General features: G+C 48.2%; 3 protein-coding genes across 7 annotated transcripts; 1 reads left to right on the forward strand and 2 right to left on the reverse strand.

Moving 5' to 3' along the window:
- Positions 1-70: 70 nt before the first annotated feature.
- Positions 71-2,729, reverse strand: armc1l (armadillo repeat containing 1, like). Of its 3 annotated transcripts, none has more exons than XM_084699499.1 (7): positions 2,575-2,729; positions 2,182-2,347; positions 1,966-2,057; positions 1,597-1,771; positions 1,191-1,307; positions 994-1,068; positions 71-866 (listed from the first exon to the last, which is right to left on the reverse strand). In XM_084699499.1, the coding sequence occupies exons 2-7, from the start codon at positions 2,329-2,331 to the stop codon at positions 675-677; spliced, it is 801 nt and encodes a 266-aa protein (XP_084555625.1). In that variant the 5' UTR covers positions 2,332-2,347; positions 2,575-2,729; the 3' UTR covers positions 71-674. The 3 variants fall into 3 exon arrangements, with proteins under 3 accessions (XP_084555625.1, XP_084555626.1, XP_084555627.1); XM_084699500.1 differs by having other exon boundaries at positions 2,582-2,718; XM_084699501.1 differs by having other exon boundaries at positions 2,182-2,344; positions 2,582-2,692.
- Positions 2,730-2,823: 94 nt separating this feature from the next.
- On the forward strand, positions 2,824-6,240 carry mtfr2 (mitochondrial fission regulator 2). 2 transcript variants are annotated; one of them, XM_084699497.1, is made up of 8 exons: positions 2,824-2,939; positions 3,242-3,457; positions 3,647-3,751; positions 3,873-3,997; positions 4,081-4,319; positions 4,489-4,798; positions 4,924-5,107; positions 5,339-6,240. In XM_084699497.1, exons 2-8 carry the CDS (start codon positions 3,386-3,388, stop codon positions 5,381-5,383), a joined length of 1,080 nt encoding a protein of 359 aa, XP_084555623.1. In that variant the 5' UTR covers positions 2,824-2,939; positions 3,242-3,385; the 3' UTR covers positions 5,384-6,240. The 2 variants fall into 2 exon arrangements, with proteins under 2 accessions (XP_084555623.1, XP_084555624.1); XM_084699498.1 differs by having other exon boundaries at positions 2,868-3,010.
- Positions 6,241-6,571: 331 nt separating this feature from the next.
- On the reverse strand, positions 6,572-23,087 carry LOC146286901 (3',5'-cyclic-AMP phosphodiesterase 7B-like). 2 transcript variants are annotated; one of them, XM_084699496.1, is made up of 13 exons: positions 22,773-23,087; positions 20,481-20,541; positions 14,623-14,709; positions 14,220-14,395; positions 13,665-13,728; positions 13,401-13,496; positions 12,841-12,941; positions 12,226-12,357; positions 11,873-11,964; positions 11,564-11,708; positions 9,624-9,720; positions 9,359-9,439; positions 6,572-9,242 (listed from the first exon to the last, which is right to left on the reverse strand). In XM_084699496.1, exons 1-13 carry the CDS (start codon positions 22,791-22,793, stop codon positions 8,980-8,982), a joined length of 1,416 nt encoding a protein of 471 aa, XP_084555622.1. In that variant the 5' UTR covers positions 22,794-23,087; the 3' UTR covers positions 6,572-8,979. The 2 variants fall into 2 exon arrangements, with proteins under 2 accessions (XP_084555622.1, XP_084555621.1); XM_084699495.1 differs by having other exon boundaries at positions 14,220-14,398.
- Positions 23,088-23,191: the final 104 nt, after the last annotated feature.

The raw sequence follows: 23,191 nt of genomic DNA on the forward strand, positions 1-23,191 counted from the left end.
GTGTTGTAATAATGAGTGGGAAATCTCAGCCTGGTTGTGTATTAGCAGTAGCTTCGGCCTCAAACAAGTACATAAGGATGAGGTTTATTTGAAGAATTGTTTCAAATGACAATATTGAAGGTGTTCAAATGGTTTGCAGTTGCGTGTGAAGAATGACAACTCATACATTGAAATGGAAAACAGATTCAAATGTGAATACAAAGCATACAGCAGTGTGAAGCACTGTAACATATGTAAAAACAGGAGATTCTGACAAGGAAAAATAGAAAAAGAAATATGTACATTCACAAACAGGACAGGAACAGGAATCACAAGCACAGAATGACCAGACTTTTCTCTTCTGCAGTCAGTGGGCTTCTATCACTACATATAGTGTTACCCTTCAACACATCCACACAGCGCTGGCCCTGGTCAACATGCCCTCCCATCCAGGCTTCTGACAAGTGACCTAACTGGGTAGGCAACGGTAAATACAAGCTCATGCGTTCACCCGTCCGATTCGAGATTCAGCGGAGCTAAGAAACGATGCGTCCAAGTCCTGTTCAAACACGGCCTCTGGTGGTCAAGTCTGTCTGGTGGCAGCTCCGGGGCTCCCCTCTCCCCAGCTCCGGGGCTGCCCTCTCCCCAGCTCCGGGGCTGCCCTCTCCCCAGCTCCGGGGCTGGGCCCTCCTCTCTCACCAGTAGAAGGTCTTGGTGAGGAAGCCGGCGGCAGCGTTCAGCCAGCTCCCACTGGCGTCGTCCTTGGCGGTGGTGCGGGAGACGGCGCGGTCCACGTCCCTCTCGGGGCTCTCCTCCTCGGGGAGGTAGTCGGGCAGGGCCCCGTTCTCCTGGACCTCCACTCCACATGAGCTGATGGGCAGCAAGACCTGCGGAGAAACACGCGCGCAGGATTCTTAACTACACTGTCAAGAGCGATGCAGGGATTTAATCAAGCAGAGCGTGTTTGCGCCGCCAGTCTGACGAGCAGCCAGGTCGACCACACCGCCCCCCCACCTCTTCTCCGGCTTCGTTCTTCACAACCTGCTGGGCTGACAGCACCTGGGTGGCAGCAATAGCTGATGCCAGGCTCTGTGGAAAGAGAGAGAACTGGTGTGACATGACTGAACATAAAGAAACACTACGTTAGGCACCAGTCAGGCTTGATAGGTCTGAGTATGCCGTGTGTGTGAGCCTGAGGACCAGGCAGTCACCTCAGTCGGCAGGTCTGAGCGGATCCGGACGGTGCATCTCTTGGAGGCCATCTGGAAGGTGAAGCTGATGACCCCCTTGACCTTGAGGAGAGCCTGCTCACACATGCCTCTCTGGTCCTGGCCACGGGACAGAGGCACCAGCACACTCAGGTCAGTCAAGGACATCAACACACCTTGGTAGATCCAACCGTTTCAAACAGGCTATATCTCAACGTCGGCTTGTGTCATGTTTCAATGAGAGAGAGAGCACAAGAGAGAGAGAGAGAGCACGAGAGAGAGAGAGAGAGAGAGAGAGAGAGAGAACGAGAGAGAGAGAGCACGAGAGAGAGAGAGAGAGCACGAGAGAGAGAGAGAGAGAGAGAGAGAGAGAGAGAGAGTGTGCTGTGTGTGTGATGAGTGTACATACAGTGCTGTCTAGTCCCTGGATGTGCAGGGTGACAGACTTGGCCTTCTTGTTTGAGGAGTTGAGGAAGAACTGGGACTTGTTCCTCCTCCCTCTCTCCGGGGAGCGGGGGGGCGGTGCTTTCAGAATGCCGTACACCTCCTTCGCCAGGGCGCTGACGTCAAGCGACAACCCATTCCTAAGACAATGAAATGGTACAGAAATGGGTATAGAATGCAAGTACTACTTTCCAGTACTGTCGAGTGTCGCATCTGAATGAATGGGACGTTTACTATCATTTGCAGTTTGTGACTTTGCAGTCTTCTTCGGGCACACATCACAACGTCGTGCATCACATTCCACAGTGTACAGGACCAGAGGGCCCATACTCACCTGTCTATCAGGTCTTCTAAGCTCACCATCATCCCAAGTTCATTCTTCATCATGGGGATGTTTTGATGGGATTCGGCTAGGTAGCGCAAGGTCTGGCCGCAGACAGAGCGATAGAAACGTATGAGTAAAGGTCATGTCTTTTAATGTATTACATGTTATTGTTGTTTTGCCAAACACGACAGAAGTAATGTTCTCTATTATTCCCATGGTAACTACCTGCAGTGTGGCGAAGAGCACTTGAGTGTCTTCGTGGCCCATGAAGAGTACCAGGCCTGGAAGACAACCTTGGTCCTGGACTATGGCCTCCCGGTTCTGAGGTTCGGTGGACAGGTCCCGTAGCTGGCTCACCACAGACAGAGCATCCATCCTCTTAGCAACTCTGCTACAGGATACAAAAAACAAGAAACAGGCATTTGTCTATATAGCTCGTTAACAACCGTAGCTGCACTGCAGCTAACACGTAATGGTTGGCTAGCTGCCTAGCTTGAGTTAGCCAAGAAAGTAAACACGTTCGCTAACTAGCGCGTAAGCCTAGCCACCAGTTAGCTAAAAGAGGGATCAAGTTTTTTGTTACGGGTTGAAACGTCAGTTTGTGGAAATATGACTTACCACTTACGGTTAGTTGTTGTAACTGGCCAGTAAGGTTATGAACTCCTAACTAGCTTGATAAACACGGTTAAAGTTTTTAAAAGTGAGGGACGTTATCCACGTAGGGAACTCGCTCTTGCGCACAGAAATACAAATTTAGCGCAGCTTTTTTCCGGCTGATCATTGGATGAAAGGCTCTTGTCACTTCGCACAGTGTGCTGTTTCTATTGGTTCCCTGTTTGTCATCCTCCTGGATGTCCAATCATGCATTAGTTTGCTGCAGCGGCTTTATTTGACTTCACCTGCCCTTTTCACGTGAGCGTGGACGCCTTTTACAATTTACGTTTTTGTTTTGAAATACATGTTCTTTTTTGATTTTACAAGTGGTGAGGACAATTTGCAATTGCAATAAAGTGTGATGGTTGATTTAATGCAAGTATTCGTGTACATCGTGCAGGTAACTGCTGAACCTAGTGATTCCTATTTATTTTGATGATCAGGGCAGCTTTTCAAAAATACTGCAGTGTCGCTAACACTAGCTAGGTTAGCTAACGGAACTAGAGCTAGCACAACTGACAACCCTGACTTGTTTGCGTTTTCAATATATCATTACTAGCCATGTAATTTTGTTGCACGTGCTCGTGTGTTATAAGATCAATATGCATTTCTGCTCTGAAATTTTTTCCAGGTTCAAATTATGAGTCTATTCTGACTTCTCAAGTCGCACCCCATGTGGACGGTTGGTGCAACGTGCAACTGGACTCCTCTCTGAAAGTCAGTGGAAAGCGCACCAGTTTGCTACCGTCAGCCCAAACATTTGAACCCGGCATAAATGTCTCTGCTAGAGGACGTCTTACATTTGCTGCGGTCCGTCCTGGAGTATTTTGGTGTGCCCCCGGACATGGTAAGTTATCTTTAAGTCCGTTACTCAAGTTCATAGGACAGATGCGTATTGATGTATTTCCCAAAACATTCTGTTCACAATATTTTACAGTCATGGATATGACATAGTGTGAAGCTGATTTGGGGCGACTATGTATGCATACTTGTTACAATTATGTCCGTCTGTTTCTCCTCTCTTGTATGAGTTTAGCTGGTTCCAGTATGGGAAAGCCAGTTGTGTGGACAGTACCGCAGCGTTGTGCGCATGATAGGCACCAACCTTCCACTTACACCCTCACCTCGTGTCCACTTCCAGGTACAAACAACTGTTAAATACCTCGACACATGTTTTATGCAGCCAAATAAAATGTATATGTTGTTTACCTATGGGAATAATGAATGAATTCACCCTTTGTAACATGTATTTTAATTTGCAGATCCCTCTTCATACCTACAGACCGCATGGCTATGTTGATGTCACCATGGACACACCTGCTATCCCCTCATTGGCCGATGTGTTGTGGGTGGCGGAAGATGAGGGGGACAGTTTTGCGAAGATCAGGTAAGGATTCACCCAGCTGCACTTCAGCGTTTTGTCCATGGGTATTATTTCTGATCTGCTTTGTCTGTGTATCCTACCTCCAGGAATTACGTGCATCCATGTAAGCAAAGTTCTGTGAGTAGGAAGGTTGAGGTGGGGCTGGAACCTCCAGGAGAAAAGGTTGGACATCAGGGGCTAGCGCCCTCACAACCCCACAACAGAGGCCCTATAACGGGGCAAAGGTCAGACCCAGAGGCCCTGAGGAAGATCACCGTCCTGGAAGATGAGTTGCTCAAGCTCCGGGCCCAGATAGCCATGATTGTTTTGGCAGCACCACCCACAGGTAATATTCATTACATCTTGTCTCTCCTGCACCCGGACAAAGAAAATAGGAAGGTCTCCTCATTTAGATATTGTTATACAACATCGTAGCTCTTGTCAGATAAAAACCTTCTAATTTCTCGGCCCTCTCTGTTTTCTTTCTATTTTGTCTTTTGGCCCTTGCCTTCAAGCTCCACCCCCCACACAGAATGTTCCGGATACACCTGAATCCCCGATGTCTCCTCCAATGCTCACCTCCACCCCTCGCTGCGCTCCCCCTCCGCCTCCCCCACCTCCTCCTCCTCCCCCCCCGTCCAACTGCCCTGCGGTCACCCCGTCCACTCTGGACCTCATCCGGCAGCGCAGGGGGGCGAGCAAGCCCGGCGCCCAGGTGAAGGGTTCCACCCAGGGGGAACCGCACCCTCAGGACCAAGGGGTCCCGTCAATGCTGGATGTGCTCAAAAACTTGAACCAGGTCAAACTGCGCACCACAGTGGAGAGGTAGGGCATGGAGTCAAGAAATGCCATGATGTGTCTTCGGTGACTGTAATATGCTCTGAAATGATAATGCCCTCTCCTAGGCCGAGCTTGGCCCAACGGGTAACATCTCATTTCAACCCCCTCAGGTCGCCGGGGGGAACACCGATGAGGAAGCGACTGAGCAGAGGTTCGGCGTTGCTGAACGATCCAGCGGCGCTGATTGCCGAGGCGCTGAGGAAAAAGTTTGCCTACCGTCGCCACGACGACTCGAATGACAAGGAGAACCGTTCGGCGGAGCTGTCACCGTTTGGCAGCCCAGAGGTGCCCCCTGTGAGTCCTGCTGTTACACACACACACACACACACACACACACACACACACCAATAATTCAGTGGGTCTGTAAATTAAGAGTTGCAGTGTAGTTTGGTAGTAAATATTAAATCTCCCTCATGCCATAAATCAACCAGAAGGTGGTGCTATTTCTCTATTATTGGCTTAGCCTCAAAGCTTATCACTGAGTTGATGAGGCAGAAATGTGTGACAGCCTGTCATGTCTTTCAGGTTCCCCTGCTTTCCAGGCGTAGCCAAGGACGACTCCACCGGTGACGTGTTACCTTTTGATCACCTCAGGTTAACTGTGACCTCTTAAAATCACCTCAGGTCCAAAAGGTCAACCATTTACCAGCAGCCAATGACATCGCCCGCTGACGTGCCTACATCAACTACTGCAACTGCTGACTCTGTTATTTTTCTAATTCAATGGTATATTTTTATTTGGGAGTTTACAATTGACCTTCTTTGCTTTTTTCCCCTGTTGTGTTCCCTATGGCATTGTTTTTGTTGTTGGTTTCTGCCAGAGGTGTTGAATGTACTTCTCCCATGCAGTCATTTCAATGTTAATTTAGCTGTATATAAGATTTTCTTTTGTACTGTACATTGAATGTTGTTGTTTTTTGTACAATTTCACCATGCCATGTGTTCGCGTAGGTTGCAAATGATGTCCTGTTATCTGTGCATATTTTATTTAATGAAAATCTTCGGGGAAATCTTGAATAATGATGCAAGGGTGTTAAGCAGCTTTTGACTACTTAAACCTGCCATAATCTTTCTTATGTCTTGAATGTAACCCTATCATTGGAATAGTAAACAAGGGGGGGGAACTGGGGCAGTGATACTTCAATGCTGGTTTTTCCTCCATGCAACCTGTCATTTGTTTTCCTCCGTTTTGACTTTGCTGCTTTGCGTGACATTGCTCTGGCTGTACCCATGCATGTGGAACACAAAGTTGACTCCGACCGTCCAGTCGTTTGTCCAGTAGCTGTCGAGCTGAGTTGAAGACCAGCACTGTATGTATTTACACTGTGTTGTCAATATACATTATATTTTCCACTTACTCCAGCCCTTTTTCCTCGTGAGGATTCATGTGGTGGGGTTTGTCTTGGCAGACTGTGAGGATTCCCAGGCTGGTGTTGGTCTGTGTGTGCATTATACGCGGAAAGACTGCAGCTGTTTTCCAGCTTAAGTTAGTATCTCTTACGTCCGCTCAGATATTTCCCAGTCCTCTCTTAAGGATTTCTCAGTGACGGTAGCAGCTGGTAAAACTTATTTCCGAATGTCAGGACTCAAAAGGAAACCCTATATACCAATGTAAGTGCTTACTGAATCACCTGATGTTGGTTGATTTGTATTTTGGATTAAGTTACTGCTTGGACAGAATTAACTGGGTAAGTTGACCAGTTGGTCCTAAAAGAAGTTGACTGCAGCCGTCTGGTGGATAGATGGTTTGACACAAGCTAAGACCCAAAACAATTTTATTAAAATAAAAAGAACAGTAGCTTTATTGATCACAGTGCTCATAGGCTGATGTCTGGAGAAGCAGGCCCAGATGATCAAGAGTTGCTGTGACGACAAGTTGGCGTTACGACCGGCTGTACATTGTTGGGCCAAAAACACAGGAACTATTTCCAAGCTGCCAGACTGACATTAAAGTGTCATTCTGTAAATTGGATGGAAATATAAACTTTGTTGTTAAACACCAAGTGACTGTGACAGCAGAGGTGTAATCATTGGTGTATGCAGGAAAGTGTTTAGGTAGTTTGATCCTAGACAGGTGGTTTTGAGATTGCCCTGTATTTGTCCTTTACAGTATTGCGCTACATAACTGGCTGCTTCATATAAAGTCAACAGTTTACATGAACACAACTGCAGGCTACTTAGATACCAGCCTCCAGGCCGGTGTAGAGAAGTGGGTGTCAGGTAAACAATAAGATATGAAGTTTATAGAAAGTGCAAGAACATTGCACAAGTTTGATCATACAAGATTTGGTCAAATCATTTTATATACTATGATGTAGAAGTGTATGTCCAAAAAAGTTCATTACATTTACAATGATAACCTTATAAAAAGCTGATGCATTTCATTGTGAGCATTAGAAGTTTATGAAACTTTACATTTGTGAACTGCATTCTCAGTGGAATGATACCATTAAAATACCCTTCTATAGCCTATTTCAATGTGTGTGTGTGTGTGTGTGTGTGTCTGAAGGTGCACTTCTAGCCATAGAACCTGTCCTTAGCCTCATTGATAACATTATACGAAATAAATCATCTAAACACTACCAGGAATACGTGTAATTGTTAAAACATCTATAAAGTTTGAACACTAAAGCCACAAAAACAGATATACATAAAGAACATGATGGGCCATGTCTAGCCATATAAAGAATGTGACCCTCCTAAAGGTATGGAACTGAAGATGCAGCTGACCAACACTAAAGACGTCACATGGCATTGAGGAATATACTGTTCTCCAGGGAACCAAGAAGCAACGTTTATGGAATGTGAGTCACTGACCTTGAGGTCAAAGTTCATACATGAACATCAAAAGGTTTACAGTGCATATATTAAGAGAAGATGTGAGAAGTAAACACCATTAAACGCATTAGTAAAAACAAAGACAATCTGAAAACAGCAGGATTATAAAGATGCTGTTGATAAGAAGCACACTGTTAAATTGTCAAAGAGAAAAATTAAGGCTTTGTAAGCTTTAAAAGTTGAGGTTGCGTGTAAGTTCAGTTTACTAAGTAAGTGAAAGTTTGTAGAAATGTAACATCTATAGAGAGAGAATCTCACACAGAGCCTGTGTTAGAAATGTAGCTCTGAGGTTTTGGCATATGACCTAGTGCTGTGGTTCTCAACCTTGGTCCTCAAGTACCCCCTTGTCCTGCATGATTTAGATGTTTCCCTGCTCCAACACACCTGATTCAAATGAATGGCTCGTTATCTAGTTATGCAGAAGCCTGCTAACGACCATTCATTTGAATCAGGTGTGTTGGAACAGGGAAATATCTAGAACATGCAGGACTGGGGGTACTTGAGGACCAGGGTTGAGAACCGCTGGTCTAGTGGATTAATATACAACAGTGTTCAGGGTTATTATGACTTCAGCCCTCACCAACAGAAAACCCCCATATGGCTCCACAAAGTCCTCCCTTCCACTTGGCCTTTTAAGGTATTACAGATCTACACATATTGGTTTAATGTCTTAACTATGAGCCAGATTAAAAATGCACTTTCGTGAAAATCTGTGTAAATTCAACTGTACAAAAAATGAAGTGAAAAGAGTTTTCAGTGTAAGAGCAATTAGAAAGCATGTAGTAAATATTCTCATATAACTGTTATTTATATATCTACTTTCATATAGTTTTTGTCTTCAGCGCCAGTGCGGTCCATCTGACTTGTTGGTTGGACTTTCATTCTGACCTCATCAGTCGATGCTCTTGACAGTCCATCTTCACAGTACAGCATCATGGGAAGACAAGCATTGACTTCAAGACGTGCCAACTTTTCCTCATCCAAAGCACAAAAACTACTAATTCACCTAGATCACCCTCGATCCGCCCTTTCCATTCCAATCCAACGGAGAAAAATCTGTCAATTCAACCGTACTTTCGAAAGCCCATCTATCTGTAGTTCTCTCTGTCTTACTCGTTGGTACCTCCACTCGGCTGCAGTACCGCAACTGTCCACCCCGAGAGGGATGGGGGGGGGAGAGGGGAGGGGGGCGCTGTAGCAACACGTCCACTTCTCCCATCGACGAAGCCTGCATGAAGGGTGGGAGAGGGACGAGGCAGGAACAAAGGGGGTGGAATAAGTACTCCTCTTTTGGGACAGCAGAGGAAGCAGAGAGGCCGGGTCCTTTATTACGGGATATCCTCCCCTTCTCCTCCTACTCCTCCCCCTCCTCTCTGCACCCCGGGTTCCTCCTCTGGGAGGGGCGGGGGGGTGGAGTGGGCGTGGCTCCCCCCCGTGGCGAGGGGGCAGTCGGGCGGCACGCTGAGGCGCAGTCCGCCCCAGCGGGCTTTGTTCTTGTGCAGGTGTCCCATCATGCTCTGGGTCAGGAGGCTGGGCTCTGTGAAGCGCTGCCACTCCTCAAACAGGGGCTCCACAATGTAGGAGATGAAGCCTGGGGCACAGGGGGGCAGACGTTAGAGAGAGATGCAGAGAGAGATGCAGAGAGAGATGGAGAGAGGGAGAGATGGGGAGAGAGAGAGAGACAGAATGTGTGGGTGTATGGCTCACCTATCTGTATGGCAGGGACAGAGTCAGACTGCTGGTTACATAAAGGGCTTATCTCCAGGTCAAACTTCCTCTCCAAGTCACCTGTCAAGTCAAATGTCAACGGTAATAAAAAAGAAAACGGGTCCATCTCTCGTGTGTGTGTGTGTGTTCAACCCCCTTGGTACGTGACCAATCATAGGCTCCAACAGGAAATGCTTTCTTCCTGTTTGTGTGACTCTTTCCTGTGGCCCCTGGTGGCATCAGAGCCCAGTCCAGATACACTCACCCTGTCGGTAGAACTCCTCACACACCCGCTCGCTCCACTGCCGACTCAGCTCCCACACCCGGCATGGGTTGCAGATGTCGGCGCACTTCAGAGCAATCTGGAGGAGAGAGGGGCGTCCGGGGCCGGAGAGGGGAAGGAAGGGGACGGGAGAGAGGGGCATCCGGGGCCGGAGAGGGGAAGGAAGGGGACGGGAGAGAGACAAGGTAGATAGAGAGGTATCACAGTTAGAGCACGGCATATTCCAGAAAAAAAAGGAGTTTCTTCCAACGTTTGTTTAACTGCCCCGTGAAGCGCTAATCAAACCTGAGTAAATCAGTCATCCTGGAATGCCGTGTTTACACGTGAGGAACTCGCAGTGCCTGCCAAGTGACAGCAGAAACAACCCTGGTTTCTTTGGTGTTGAGAGAATTAGAACTGGATGTTCCATCGTCAAGCCGTCCAGTGTGACAGGCCCATTGGTATGCCAGTTTATAAACTCTGGCCAAAGACACCCACCTTTCATGCTTAAACCTCTGGCCAAACACACCCCACCTTTCATCCCCAAACTCTGGAAGCATCTGGCTCGGGGAGGAGCTGGTATTGGCAGGAAATATTGACAGTATCCAAAACCATGGGGTGATTCAATTTCATTCGGTGGAATTGTGGTTACCGTGGAAACATTATGGGTTTGATTAGGTTATGACATTTGGATTTCATTTGCTCGGAGGGGAGGTTTGGTGAAGTGCTGCTTCACAGACTCTACTGTAACTGGAAGTGTGTTGAAGATGTCAGAGGTGGATCTGTAGGCAATGCTGCCTTAAGGCAAGGCCACTGATTTGATGACATCATCAACTACTGCCTTGGTAAAAGAGTGTAAGATGTGTGATATTGTGGCAGACAGCTGTTGGGAAAAAAAAGACATTGTACTGGGAGGTACTCATATAAAATAGGAGAAAGGGCACATGTGTTTTTTTCTTAATGGAACATTCATAGGACATTAAGCATTTAAGATGTAATATACCCTGTTCAGAATGAAGTACGATGATCGTTTTTTACACTGGCCCTTAGAAGTGCCTTTAGGGTTAAGCAGTGAAAATGTCCGCCACATTCTACTCAAGTTGTGTTGGACATTCTCGGCTTGGTTGTCATGGGAACCCACAATGTTTATTATTGCTGTGAGATGCAAGGTGCGATTCGAAACCCCTGCTCTGGGGCAAGTGTTCTGTTCATCAAACAGGAAGTTTATTATGGTGTAAATACACCAACGTTATCATAGGCTCTACTTTGGACCAACGTCATAGCCATTCCTCGCCTCAATTAAGCCCAACTCTGGCACCGCTTAAAATAGAAAATGTGCCATGAACTGAACCATCTTTAAATCTGCCTGCTTGATGTTGAACCACAAAGAGGCTGCTAGCAACTACAGAGAATGATGTGACGGGAAACATTCTATCATTGTTGTCAGGGACACCTTTCTCGATTGGGTTCCAGAGGAACGAACGCTTCTTGATATTGCACTCCGTACAAAGACAGTCTGGAGAAATGGAGTATCAGGGGTCTCCTGGTTGAAAGACAGGCCAGGGGATTGTGCAGCAGAGACTGGGACAGAAGTCCTGTCAGGACAACCTGGAACGGCAGGAGGAGAGGCGGCGCTGAGGGGAGGGGGGGACGGGGACGAGCAGGCCACAGGAATGATAACACCACAGAGGTGAAGGGAGGACGGGGAGAGAGAAGGAACGACTGAGACGGAGACAGAGACCAGCGAGATACGAGAAGAGAGACGGCCCCGGAGAGATGCGAGGAGAGAGACGAGGCGGAGAGAAATGGGAGAACAGGGCGAAAAAAGCTGAGACACCAAAACAACGGATCAGAGGAGTCCGGTGATTAGGAGGTCCCAACCAAAAACTAACTAAAAAAAAAAAAAAAAAAAACAATAAGCGTGTGTGTGTGTATTAGCGTACCTGCAGCATGAAGTGCCTGTGCTCTGCATGTTCCAGGTTGAGGTCCTGGCTGTCCAGATGTTCGCGGAACGTTGTGAGGAACTCGTTTTGACGACTGATGTCCGTGGCTAGGATGAGTGAGCCCAGCTGCTGCTCCATGTCTTGGCTGCGGGGGGCGGGAGAGATCACACTTCACTACACCGTAGAGACTGCCCAGGGTTGTGCTGATAATACAGTGTTGGACACGGGACGGGGTGTGTCGTGTCTAGCCGTGCGACGATGCTCAGCTTTGTGTTTGGATCTGTGTGGGTCCTGTGTTTGGTATCTTACGTGACATCGGCAGGTAGATGGGACATCAGGCCAGACTCTCTGAGCATTCCCACTGTGGAGCGCCAGTGATGACTCTCCAGCACCGACGTGTTCTACACACACACACACACACACACACACACACAGTCAGAACCAGCTCATGCTGCCTGCGCGTCGCACGCTCAACAAGATGAGGTCAAGGGTAGAACTCAACGAGCTGACTTTAGACAACATGGAAGCTGACCACCTCGGCTGTGCTCGCATGCCCAACCACTCATTCCCTCTCGGTTACTCCCGGACCTGCTCACTGACACGCACACGCACACACACACACACACACACACACACAGACAGACAGGCGGAGTGTGTGTGACCTGGTAGAGGCTGGCGAGGTGGTGTCGGGTCTTGATGAGGAAGGGCTGGTTGACCCCCGGGTGATCCACGTCGTGGGCGGCGGCCGCCATCAGGCCGAGGAACACGTCCAGCGGGCTCAACTGCTCCGCCAGCTATGACAGGGGTCAGGGGTCAGGGCGTATGCAGAGCATCGTAAACGAAGCGCCTGGCTTGGACTGCACCGTCAGACACTCGGTCTTCAGGTGACATGAGAGCTACGGAAGTTTGGAAATCAATACATCTGCTTTGGGTGGAAACAGCAGGTCCGCCTGCCGGCGGTGTGCGAGAGAGTAACCACGGCGATGATTAGCCGGCCATGTGAGTCAATGTCCTCGTGGTTAACATGGCACCGGTGTTTGTTGATGTTATGTGGAGATTTCCTGCCGAATAAATCTCTCTTGTCTGCAGTGTTACATAACGAGCTTTTCATTTGGCCGGGGTCAGAGGGACAACAGAGGGTTGGACACCCAGGCTCTGTGTGTGTGTGCGTGTGCATGTGTTACTGTGACACACTGATATTACAAATGTATTACTGCTGGCGTACAGCGTCACCGATTCCTTCCTTTAAAACAATGCCGATGTCATCGCTTGATTACCTTGGGCTCCTTTAAGTAGCAGTACATGGCCTGTGTCACATCAGCTGCATGGACGGCATTGTGGTAGGGATTATGGGAGTGGTAGTCCTCCTGCACCATACCTGCCAAGTCAAGACACATTCAGAAACACATGCACATAATCCCTTTTAAATACGTCTATATTACTGAGAGGTATTTCTGCTTGTAATGGATACAGATAAAGTGAAGAGAAACCTGGGCACCTGCGATATGGCCTCAGCCCATGTCTTACACAGACTTGTACATCTCCATTTAGTCATTTAGCAGACGCTCTTATCCAGAGCGACATACAGTAAGTACTGGGACATTGCCCCAGAGGCAAGTAGGGTGAAGTGCCTTGCCCAAGGACACAACGTCATTTTGCACGACCGAATCAAAACCTACAACCTTCTGATTGATAGCCCGACTCCCTAACCACTCAGCCATCTGATTTGTTCCCCACATGAGGCTCCGTAAGTAATAAACAACACAGCTTTCCTAACCAGTCACAGGGGGAGAGTGGATCACTGGGTCTCTCTATGCTGCTGTGTCGGCCTACTTACCCAGAAACCTGTGCAGTTTGACCATGTCCAGCTGGAAGTGGTGGATGAGACCATACATGTTGAACAGGTGGCACATCAGAGTCACCAGACTGTTGCCTGCACACACGCACACACACACACACTCTTTAAAACACTTACCAAACACAGTTAGCACACATTACCTGAATTAGAACACACCGATAATAAGCCTTAGGCGGAGTCGCATTCCAGTACGTAGTAATACAACATGAAGCAGCTTGGGGAGGTGTTCGGTAGTGCCCTCACCGTTAGTGAGGCGATCAAACAGGAAGATGTCAAAGTTCCACGTCCCGACCTTAGACAGCATGTGCTGCGGGACACAAACAAGGTCAGCTCAGCCTGTGTGTGAGAAGGGGCTTTGGAAAGGATCCCTGTGTATATGTAGGGGTACCGCTGGGAGAGCTTGAGCGCGTGCTCACGTAACCCTCAGTGTGCCAAACGTGCCTTTGTGTGTGTGTGTGTGTGTGTGTGGCTCCTCTGTGTGTGTGTGTGTGTGTGGCTCCTCTGTGTGTGTGTGTGTGTGTGTGTGGCTCCTCCGTGTGTGTGTGTGTGTGTGTGTGGCTCCTCTGTGTGTGTGTGTGTGTGTGTGGCTCCTCCGTGTGTGTGTGTGTGTGGCTCCTCTGTGTGTGTGTGTGTGTGTGTGTGGCTCCTCCGTGTGTGTGTGTGTGTGTGGCTCCTCTGTGTGTGTGTGTGTGTGTGTGGCTCCTCCGTGTGTGTGTACAGAAATCGAACTCCGGTCGGTATGTGTGCAGCTCCTCTGTGTGTGTGTGTGTGTGTGTGCGTGCGTGCGTGCGTACGTACCGCGGCCTGTCCCAGGTAGTCGTCGTCCAGCAGGTGCAGGGAGTCGTGGGGCGCCAGGCCGCGGAGCAGCCGCGAGGCGTGACAGTACCTCTGGAAGCTCAGCAGACGCCTCACCTTCCTCCTCGTGCCTGACTCCACCTCCTCCTGGCCCGCTGGCCCGCCCGGGGCTGATGCTGCTGCTGACACACACACACAGACAAGGGTTACGTTTATGAGCACGCACACAGAAGTCCACACACGTAACACCACCCACACTGAGGGTTATTAAACCAGTATACACACACTCTTGCACAGACAGGAATTACACACACACACACACACACACATTTCCCTTCTCACTCCCCCAGGTGTTGCTACGTGTAGGGAGGGTTCTGCTGAGAACCAGGTGAGCGCAGAGACGTACTGTTGAGGAGGCGGAGGTCGATCAGGGGGTAGGATCCTCTTCTCTCGGCCAGTAAGAGCCCTGCATGACCCCTCAGTCTGCCATCCGCTGGAGAGAGACAGGGGAGAGACAGGGAAGGAGAGATGCAGAGAGAGAAATGCAGAGAGAGATGCAGAGAGAGAAAAGGGGCTAACTTTTAATCTTGTCATCATAGTTACTGCAGTTTTTTTCGGGGGGGGGGGGGGGGGGCAGGTATTTTTAATTGCGATAAATCTTCTTGAAATGAGTTTAAGAAAGAGGGACAGAGACCGGAGAGAGAGTGGCCGGGGACCGGAGCAGGTCAGAGAGATCTCACACGTGATAGAGAGGAGTGAGTCCAATATAAAGGACTGGGACCAAAATGAGCAAACCCCCCAACAAGTCATCCCACCATGTTTAGAGGCTTCCTAGCAGCACAGAACAGATCAACAAGAGGGGCATTCTCCAGTATAGAGCTGCAGTCAACACATTTGCTGTCATGGGATGAAGTTTGTTCATGTCTAGGGAGAATATACCCCTGTATGTACAGACAAGGAACACACACACACACACACTTCTACTCCCTCTCTGACCCCAGACCTTGTTGTAACTATATCTCTCAGAAAGATACACTAAGACACAACATGGTGTAATTTTTACCATTTTGGTCTGCACTTGAGGACATAGCTAAAGCAAAACATAAAATGACAACATGCAATATAACAAACATCAAAGCAAAGTGTACTCACTTTTCCCTTGTCACAAGCAACCACACAAATGCGTGTGCACACAAGGACACACACACACACTAAGACACGCGAAACACATACACCTCAGCAAACACAGTGATCTGAATAATTCACTGCGATTAGATAAAGCTCTGAGGCACCACAGCACAAATGAAGCGCTTAGGTCCTTACGGTTGCCAGTTCCTATCTCATCCCCTTTCTTGTGTGCCTCTCCATCAGAGTAGCTGAAGCTGAACACTGCCCATCAGGGGGGATCACATCACTGGGGGTAACCCTCTGGGGTTGCCAGGTCTGCTAAACAGTAGGGATTGCCTGGCATCTTCACGTTGCCAGATTTGGCGGATAATTAGTTTTGTGTCCTTGCGGTTTTGGCAAGCTGTGTGTGTTTGTGTGAACATCCCACACGCGATGCCATCACAAACCACACACACACTAACACAAACACCCATCTCTCTTCCGACCCTGGCTCACTACCAAATCACTACTTTTCCTTCTCTTACTCCCTCTTCATCTTTGGCTCCCTCCACATTCACCCCCCCCCCTTCTTTCCCTCTCCCTCTCCCTCTCCCTCTCCCTCTCCCTCTCCCTCTCCCTCTCTCTCTCTCTCTCTCTCTCTCTCTCTCTCTCTCTCTCTCTCTCTCTCCATCTCTTTCTCCGCTCCCTCCATCTCTTTCACTCTGCTCCCTGCCTCCCTGTCTGTGTCTGGTAAATAGGTCATTCTGTGTGCTGTGCAGAACTGGGTCATTTGGGATGAAACAAACGTGAATCAGTCATAAAGACTCAGGGTGTTTAACATCCACTGCAGCGCATACACACACACACACAGACACACACACACATCTGGTTTATGCCAACAAACATATGGCACTAACACACATACATACACACATACGAACTACAAAAGAACACACTGATAGAAAACATCATGATACTTGATGCCAATTGTTTCAAAATGCTGTATGAATTGTAAAATAGGTGTCATGCAAACAACCATTAGGCACTCACACATACACACACACACACAGAGAGACACACGTGTGTTACAGCCAGTACCTAACTTCACTTTCAGGTGACATGTGACCTGAGATGTGGCTGGGACAATCCCATATCCTCCGAGTCAGCAACCAGTCAACTCTGTCATCACAGTCAACGACAGCCAGTCAACTCTGTCATCACAGTCAACTCTGTCATCACAGTCAACGACAGCCAGTCAACTCTGTCATCACAGTTAACGACAGCCAGTCAACTCTGTCAACACAGTTAACGACAACCAGTCAACTCTGTCATCACAGTCAACGACAACCAGTCAACTCTGTCATCACAGTCAACGACAACCAGTCAACTCTCATCACAGTCAACGACAGCCAGTCAACTCTGTCATCACAGTCAACGACAACCAGTCAACTCTGTCATCACAGTCAACGACAACCAGTCAACTCTGTCATCACAGTCAACGACAGCCAGTCAACTCTGTCATCAGATTCAAGTCAGTGAGCATAGTAACACTAGTGGAGGGAGTCATTAGCACGGCTGCAGCCCAGCAGATGGTAAGGCCGCTTCATGTGTTGGATGCCCAGGCTTACATAGCAAATCCCTCATTTCACTGTCTGCTCTGGCCAGCTAACCTGCCTTGAACCCACGCACACAGGCCGACAAACGCACAAAACACACAAACAAATACACAAACACACTCCCACACTGAGCAAAGGGTTATAAACGCAACAAAGGCATTCGACTTCGACTGACCCAAACAAAACTACAATTGACCCCCTGACCATCTCTTCCTCTAGGTGACCATGGGGGTATTTCAGAAAGCAGGTTATGTGACATACCCGGGTAAGTTAACTCCCCAGCTGACACCCAGCATTGAAGCAACATTGCCAGTTGGTTGCTGCAACATTGGGAATCAGCTGGTGGGTTAACTTAACCTGTTGCACGGCAGGTTGCATAACCTGCTTTCTGGAATACCCCCTTGCTCTATAACACCACGCAAAACAAAAACGCAAGCACAGAATGACTTCCAGTCCTCACATATATAAACAAGAGATCCCGCTAGCGCGCACACACACTACACACGCTGGAGGGGGGGGGGGGGGTCAAACTGACCTGTCGGGTGCTCTACCTTCTCCTCCTCTGCCTCCGGCCCCCCTCCTCCCTCTCTCCACGTTGTCCCCTGGTCGCTGTCAGCCCCCCGGGGCCCCCCTGCGCCCCCCCGACAGGCCCTCCAGGCAGCCCGGAGCTGGCGTATGAGGGCCGGGAGCTCCATGGTGAGGGAGAGGCCCCCGCACGAGACCCGCGGGCCCCCCAGGGGCCAAACAGAGGAGGGGGGTACCTCCTCTCCCCCCACCCCCAAGGGTCCACTGTTGCTGCGACCCAGCTCTGAACTCCACAGCCCCTCTAGCACAGGCATTCCGAGAGAGGGGAGGTGCAGGCGTGGATATGGTGGATAAGTTTGAGAAAGGGTGTCAGATGTGGAGATTACAGAGAGAGGGCAAGGTGGAGAGAGAGAGAGAGAGAGAGAGAGAGAGAGAGAGAGAGAGAGAGAGAGAGAGATGCAGTACGGAGGGAGAGACGGAGATGGAAAGAGATGGTCTTACACAACGCTCGAGACAAAGACCTGCAGAGAGCGAAAGAGAGCGAGTGGAGAGAGAGAGAGGGGCGAACTGACGTAGAAAGGTGAAGAGAGGGATTGGAGGATGAAGCGAGGAATGCGGACAATTAGGAAGAGAGACCGCGATGAGGAAGAGCCGGAGGAGAGAGTCTGGTGCGTGTCAGGCTCCCTCCTGGTCGACGAGTGATGCTCTTCTCCCGACCGCCTTCTGGCGCATTCTCCCTCTCTCTCTCCCTCTCTCTCTCTCTCTCTCTCTCTCTCTCTCTCTCTCTCTCTCTCTCTCTCTCTCTCTCTCTCTCTCTCTCTCTCTCTCTCTCTCTCTCTCTCTCTCTCTCTCTCTCTCTCTCTCTCTCTCTCTCTCTCTCTCTCTCTCTCTCTCTCTCTCTCTCTCTCTCTCTCTCTCTCTCTCTCCTCCTCCCTTGTGTCCTCCACTGCTCTACTGATGGTGTTGGGATTTGAAAGCCCCTCCTCCGTTTGATCAGCTCTCCCTGCGCTGGACAAGCTCACAGATGCGAGACAGACGCAGTGGAGAGCGAGGTAGAGAGACAGTGAGAGAGAGACAGTGAGAGAAAGAGAGAGAGAGGGGGGGGGGGAGTGAGCAGTGTTTGAAAGAGTGTTCATGGGTTCACGGCCACATCATCGGTCTCACGGTCAGCGGCCACAGGGTTGAATGAGTTTGAGAGCCCCCTTCTACATACACACACACACACACACACACACACACAGACACACACCAGACTGAGTCAGAAGTAAAAACACACAAAGACGGAGATTTGCACACACGCTTGATTTAATTTGAGGTCACACCGCACAAATGGACACACAGATGTTAACACCTCAAGTTGTCAAACACACACACACACACAAACCACATCCGTACACACACAAAAAAAACACAGTTGTTACAATAGGTGAGAACGGTTCAAAAAAGGTTTTGTCCCCTATAAACATGTTGTGTAAACTAACGAGGCCCTCTTAGATTTGTTTAACAACACAGCTCAGTGCCAGTGGAATGTACATTTTTGGAGCGGCCCGCTACTTTCCAACCAATTATGTTCCAGCAATCCTGCTCCAGCCAATCGCCTTCAGAGAGGCGGGCCTTCCTCTTAGGCTTATCTTGTGGAATCACTGTCAAACTTGAACTGGAGGTAAGGGCCGAAGTTTAGACAAGCATTGGTGGTTACCTTTGGTGGTTACCTTCCGCAGCTTTAAGCGCAGGGACTACGTTACAAATCTGTCTCGAGGAAAGCATCTAGGACGTCCTCACATGTCACGTGTGTGTGTGTGTGTGTCTCATCCGCTCTGTTCAACACATCAGCCTGACGACCTGGAAACACCTCCCTCAGTCCTCATCCACCGATCACTCTCACATGACCACTATAGGAGAGCGTTCATGGGGACCTGACCTGGCCGTACACACACACACACACGTGCACTGTTACACAAGGCATAAGCCTTGAATTAAATGCTGACACAAGCTCACAGAGACAAGGCAGCACACACGGACAACTGCCCTTGTCCAGCACAACCTGACTGACCTCCTGGTCCAATTATGGAAAACTAGCGCAAATTGGCAATAGCTGTAACCAAGTACGCGCAGGCCATTTTGGTGGACCCATCCAACCAAGCTGCCGCTAGCCCCCTGCAGCCGCTAGCAGTCGTTAGCTGCTAGTCGCAGCTGAAAAGAAACAGAGAGTCACAGAGGGGATGATAGGACTGGACAATACCGTACAAGGTCCTTATAAAAAAAATTGTTGTATAGTTACAGAGAACAGACCAACGTAGGGAAATGAAAACAGTAGTCGTATTCGTCAAGAAGAAAAGTTGTATCAGAGAATACGGGCAGAGGTGGAAATGTGTGTGTCTTTGCAATGGATGTGTCCCGTGTAGTGTGTGTGTGTGTTAGGACAAGGACAGCCCGAGCCTCATACTGTAAACTCAGGAGAAGGTCGTCAGATTGGCTTCCAGATGAGCATGCACAAACACACAGCCTCTGCGAGCGCTCCAAATCAAACAGACAGCTCACAGGATGGCACTGCCCTGTGACACTCCACATCAGACATATCTGTGACCCGGGCTGCCGGTCTCCCTTCACTCAGCCAGGACCCTCGACTGAACAAACACACTGCTGTGTGACGGTGTGTGTGTGCATGTTCGTGTGTGTGTGTGGCCTTATTGAGGCGACATGAACCCGTCGGGATGACATCTGATTCATTTGGCCGACCGTTTGACCCAGAGCGACGTACAGAGATGCATGTAGAAAAACACAGGAGGGAATCGTTTATGCTGTGGCGTTATTCTTAGAATCAAAAAAATAAAAAATAAACTTTGACAGATATAGAAGCAGGCACTGTACTTTCTCGTTCCATGTTTAACCACAAACAGTCTTCTGAGATGAGTGACCATTTCATATGCTTGATGGAGGAAAGGGGTACAGTATGGTCCATCGCTTATGTTTACAGTAAAGTGAGCAGAGTGTGTCGAGGTGAAAGGATGCTTACCCAGCATGCAAACTTGGATGTCATTCTGCTCTGCCCTTTCAAATGCGACCGGTGCACACCTCTGTCAGGAGAGAGAGACAGAGAGTTCATTCGAGGAAAACAAATGTGAAACACTCAACACCACCTTTGCTGATGAATGTGGAATGTGCAGTTGACAAACTCTGGTTTCCGTAAGCATGAAATAAAACAAACACACAAAGCTATATAACTTAGAGTAAGTAGCACTTCCCGCACTGGTTAGGGTTCAATATTTACTCATACAAACTTACAAAGTATAGGCACACATATGCGCAGGCATCCAGTTCATTCCGTGATATAATCACACAAGATAGTCGGGCCATACAACCCGCCCAATAATTATGAAATGATTAGTCTTGTATCCATGGTTGCTAAGCCTACTGCAACCTGCCTCAGGGCAGCAGAACACGGCATGTTCTGCTGAACACAAATCTGAACTGCTGGGGGACGCCTCCGTCTGATTGGCTGCTTGGAGTACAGGAAAACAGGAAATGGCAGGTGGGAAACCCGACAGTGCACAGGCGGCTGCTGTCTGCTCTTGGGGCAGGTTGTGTCATGGGGCTCTTTGCTGTCCCCAGCTTTGTCACGGTCTCTGTATTTGTTTGGCCATGGTGCCAGAGTGTATCCACACAAAACTGCTGTTGTTGTTTTCTGGGTTAATTGTTGTGCCCCCTGTTGTTTGTTTTGGAAGACGGTTGTTTGCCACCTCTTCCGGATGAGCCTCCTGGCCTGTATTCTACTAAAACAAATGTGTTCATTTGAATATGGATCCTTTCGGTCCAATATGATCTGTTTATTTCCTGTATACTGTTTCCTTTCTACTGTTTGTTGTACAGTATTTGCCTGAATAAATGAAGGTTTTAATCAAATCAAACAATGCTGTTCTTTTACTTGGTCTTTGTGTCTATTTCTTTCTTACACACACACACATTTTCTTAAGCTTTGTTTCATTTTTGGTTGCTGTCCAATGGTTTCCTCAGGGAGCTTGTTGCCATTTCAACTAGTCTTCTATGTATGCAATGTCAGTCAAACTAAAGAGTCTCTTGTGTCTTTCACAAAGTCAAGTCCTGTCTCCTCAGACTTTCCGACAGGCCACACAACCCAATTTATACTGTGTTCCCATGTCTGTGTAGTGTCTCACTTTCTCATTTTATATCACTATGTGAGTGAGTGTTAAGAGAAGGAAGAGAACTGGTGTTTACAACCACATCTCAGGGATAGATTTCCTTCTCAATTTACTCAAACCAAAATGTAAACAACGTGCAGCAAATGTAATGGAAAAACACATACACTGGGTCGCACAAATTCAAACATAAATGTTAAGAGCAATTTTCTGAAAGTAATGACCTCAGATAAAAACAAAAAAGTAAAGTAATATAAATAATGATTTACTTCAAAGTTTAAGCTAACTGACATCAATTAGCCTAATGAGTGTTATTATGGAAAAAGTTGTGGTTGCTAGTGTGAGCAGCAGAGACTAGGCTGCAGGCTAACAGGTGGGCCTATTCACTAGATAAGTGTACCAATTTTACAGGCCTGTACTTCTATAACTCTTATTTTTCTTCTTTCTTTTATTTTTCATCACACCCCAGTTTATTGAAGTATTTTCTGCTTCATAGTGTATTTTCGGACAGCAGTGTAAGCTAACACAGAGACCTCTGCACATTCTCGCAATTAATCCAACAAAATACCATTTGGTGTACACAAAACAAGTTGGTATAGTCAGCTATATCAAAATTACTAGGCAGATACAAACTTACTCTTACTAAATGATCAATGACTAATATTACGGTAGACGGTGAGTTACAAGTCATCAACAACTATTTGTCTCATAGACTGCTTTTAAAACTGTAATGTGCTGTTCGTTTTAGTGCGGGCCGGGTGCAAGGTTGGAAACACTTATCAGCTGTCATGATGTTCCATAAAGGCGATGGGTGTTCTATTGAAGCTGCGTGGCTGTAGGCTGTCAAAACAGATGTGACTGATAGCCTGCTGTGTTTGTCAACAGATTTGATGAAAAGGTGAACCACTAATCTCGTGATTTTAAGATAGAACCATCGCGCAGGGGATTTGATACGTCGACATTACGGGTCGAAGGGCCCACATGCATCCCAAGACGAGTCAGGTAGCCCAAATCCCGAGTTGAAAGCCTACACACAGGCTCCCACCTCTGCGCTATTCTGATTTTTTGACGACACATTTTCCGGATTAAAAGAACAGCGGACGTTTTGACATGAAATGTGCATTCAAAATATATAATAGTTGTTGACATACCTCAACCATTAAACAAGACATTGAACCATCGCGGCAGCTCAGGGATAAGTGAATGCGGTGGAATCTCGCGCGTCTGAATCGCTCTCATGTAGGCACGCGGCACAGAATCAAGCGTCTTCAAGACGCAAGGGAATGTTCACAAGCGGCAACCGTGCGAGAAAATGTCCTTATATCTTTATAAGAAACACAAACTCCAGCCTTCTCAGTGTAGGTCCAGCTGTCGTCTGAGTCCTTTTGGCTGTAAGTTGTCAAACCAGGCAAGTGGTGAAGTTGGACGTTTCTCCTTGTGTTGTCCGTTTGCCGTATTGACTTGGCTGCCTTGCGCTGCAGTGAGAAAGCGCTGGTAGCGGTTGGTCGGACTGAAGCAGAGGCGGGACTTGAAAGTGTGGCCCAATAATCGTACAGCCGCAAGTTGACCA

The sequence above is a fragment of the Hypomesus nipponensis genome, chromosome 6 (assembly GCF_054491055.1).
Source record: "Hypomesus nipponensis isolate SF chromosome 6, ASM5449105v1, whole genome shotgun sequence".
In the NCBI taxonomy this organism is placed as follows: domain Eukaryota; kingdom Metazoa; phylum Chordata; class Actinopteri; order Osmeriformes; family Osmeridae; genus Hypomesus; species Hypomesus nipponensis.

Bases quoted from the DNA above. Each gene is read 5' to 3' on its own strand.
- armc1l (XM_084699499.1), bottom strand. From the start codon at position 2,331: ATGGATGCTCTGTCTGTGGTGAGCCAGCTACGGGACCTGTCCACCGAA. The intron at 2,058-2,181 runs GTAGTTACCATG...GTCTGCGGCCAG, and splicing joins TGCTCTTCGCCACACTGCAG to ACCTTGCGCTACCTAGCCGA. The intron at 867-993 runs GTGGGGGGGCGG...GTTTCTCCGCAG, and splicing joins AGAACGAAGCCGGAGAAGAG to GTCTTGCTGCCCATCAGCTC.
- mtfr2 (XM_084699497.1), top strand. From the start codon at position 3,386: ATGTCTCTGCTAGAGGACGTCTTACATTTGCTGCGGTCCGTCCTGGAG. The intron at 3,752-3,872 runs GTACAAACAACT...TTTAATTTGCAG, and splicing joins CACCTCGTGTCCACTTCCAG to ATCCCTCTTCATACCTACAG. The intron at 4,320-4,488 runs GTAATATTCATT...CTTGCCTTCAAG, and splicing joins TTTGGCAGCACCACCCACAG to CTCCACCCCCCACACAGAAT.
- LOC146286901 (XM_084699495.1), bottom strand. From the start codon at position 22,793: ATGTCTTGTTTAATGGTTGAG. The intron at 13,497-13,664 runs GTGAGGGCACTA...GCGTGTGTGCAG, and splicing joins GTTTGATCGCCTCACTAACG to GCAACAGTCTGGTGACTCTG. The intron at 9,440-9,623 runs GTGAGTGTATCT...TTGACTTGACAG, and splicing joins TGAGGAGTTCTACCGACAGG to GTGACTTGGAGAGGAAGTTT.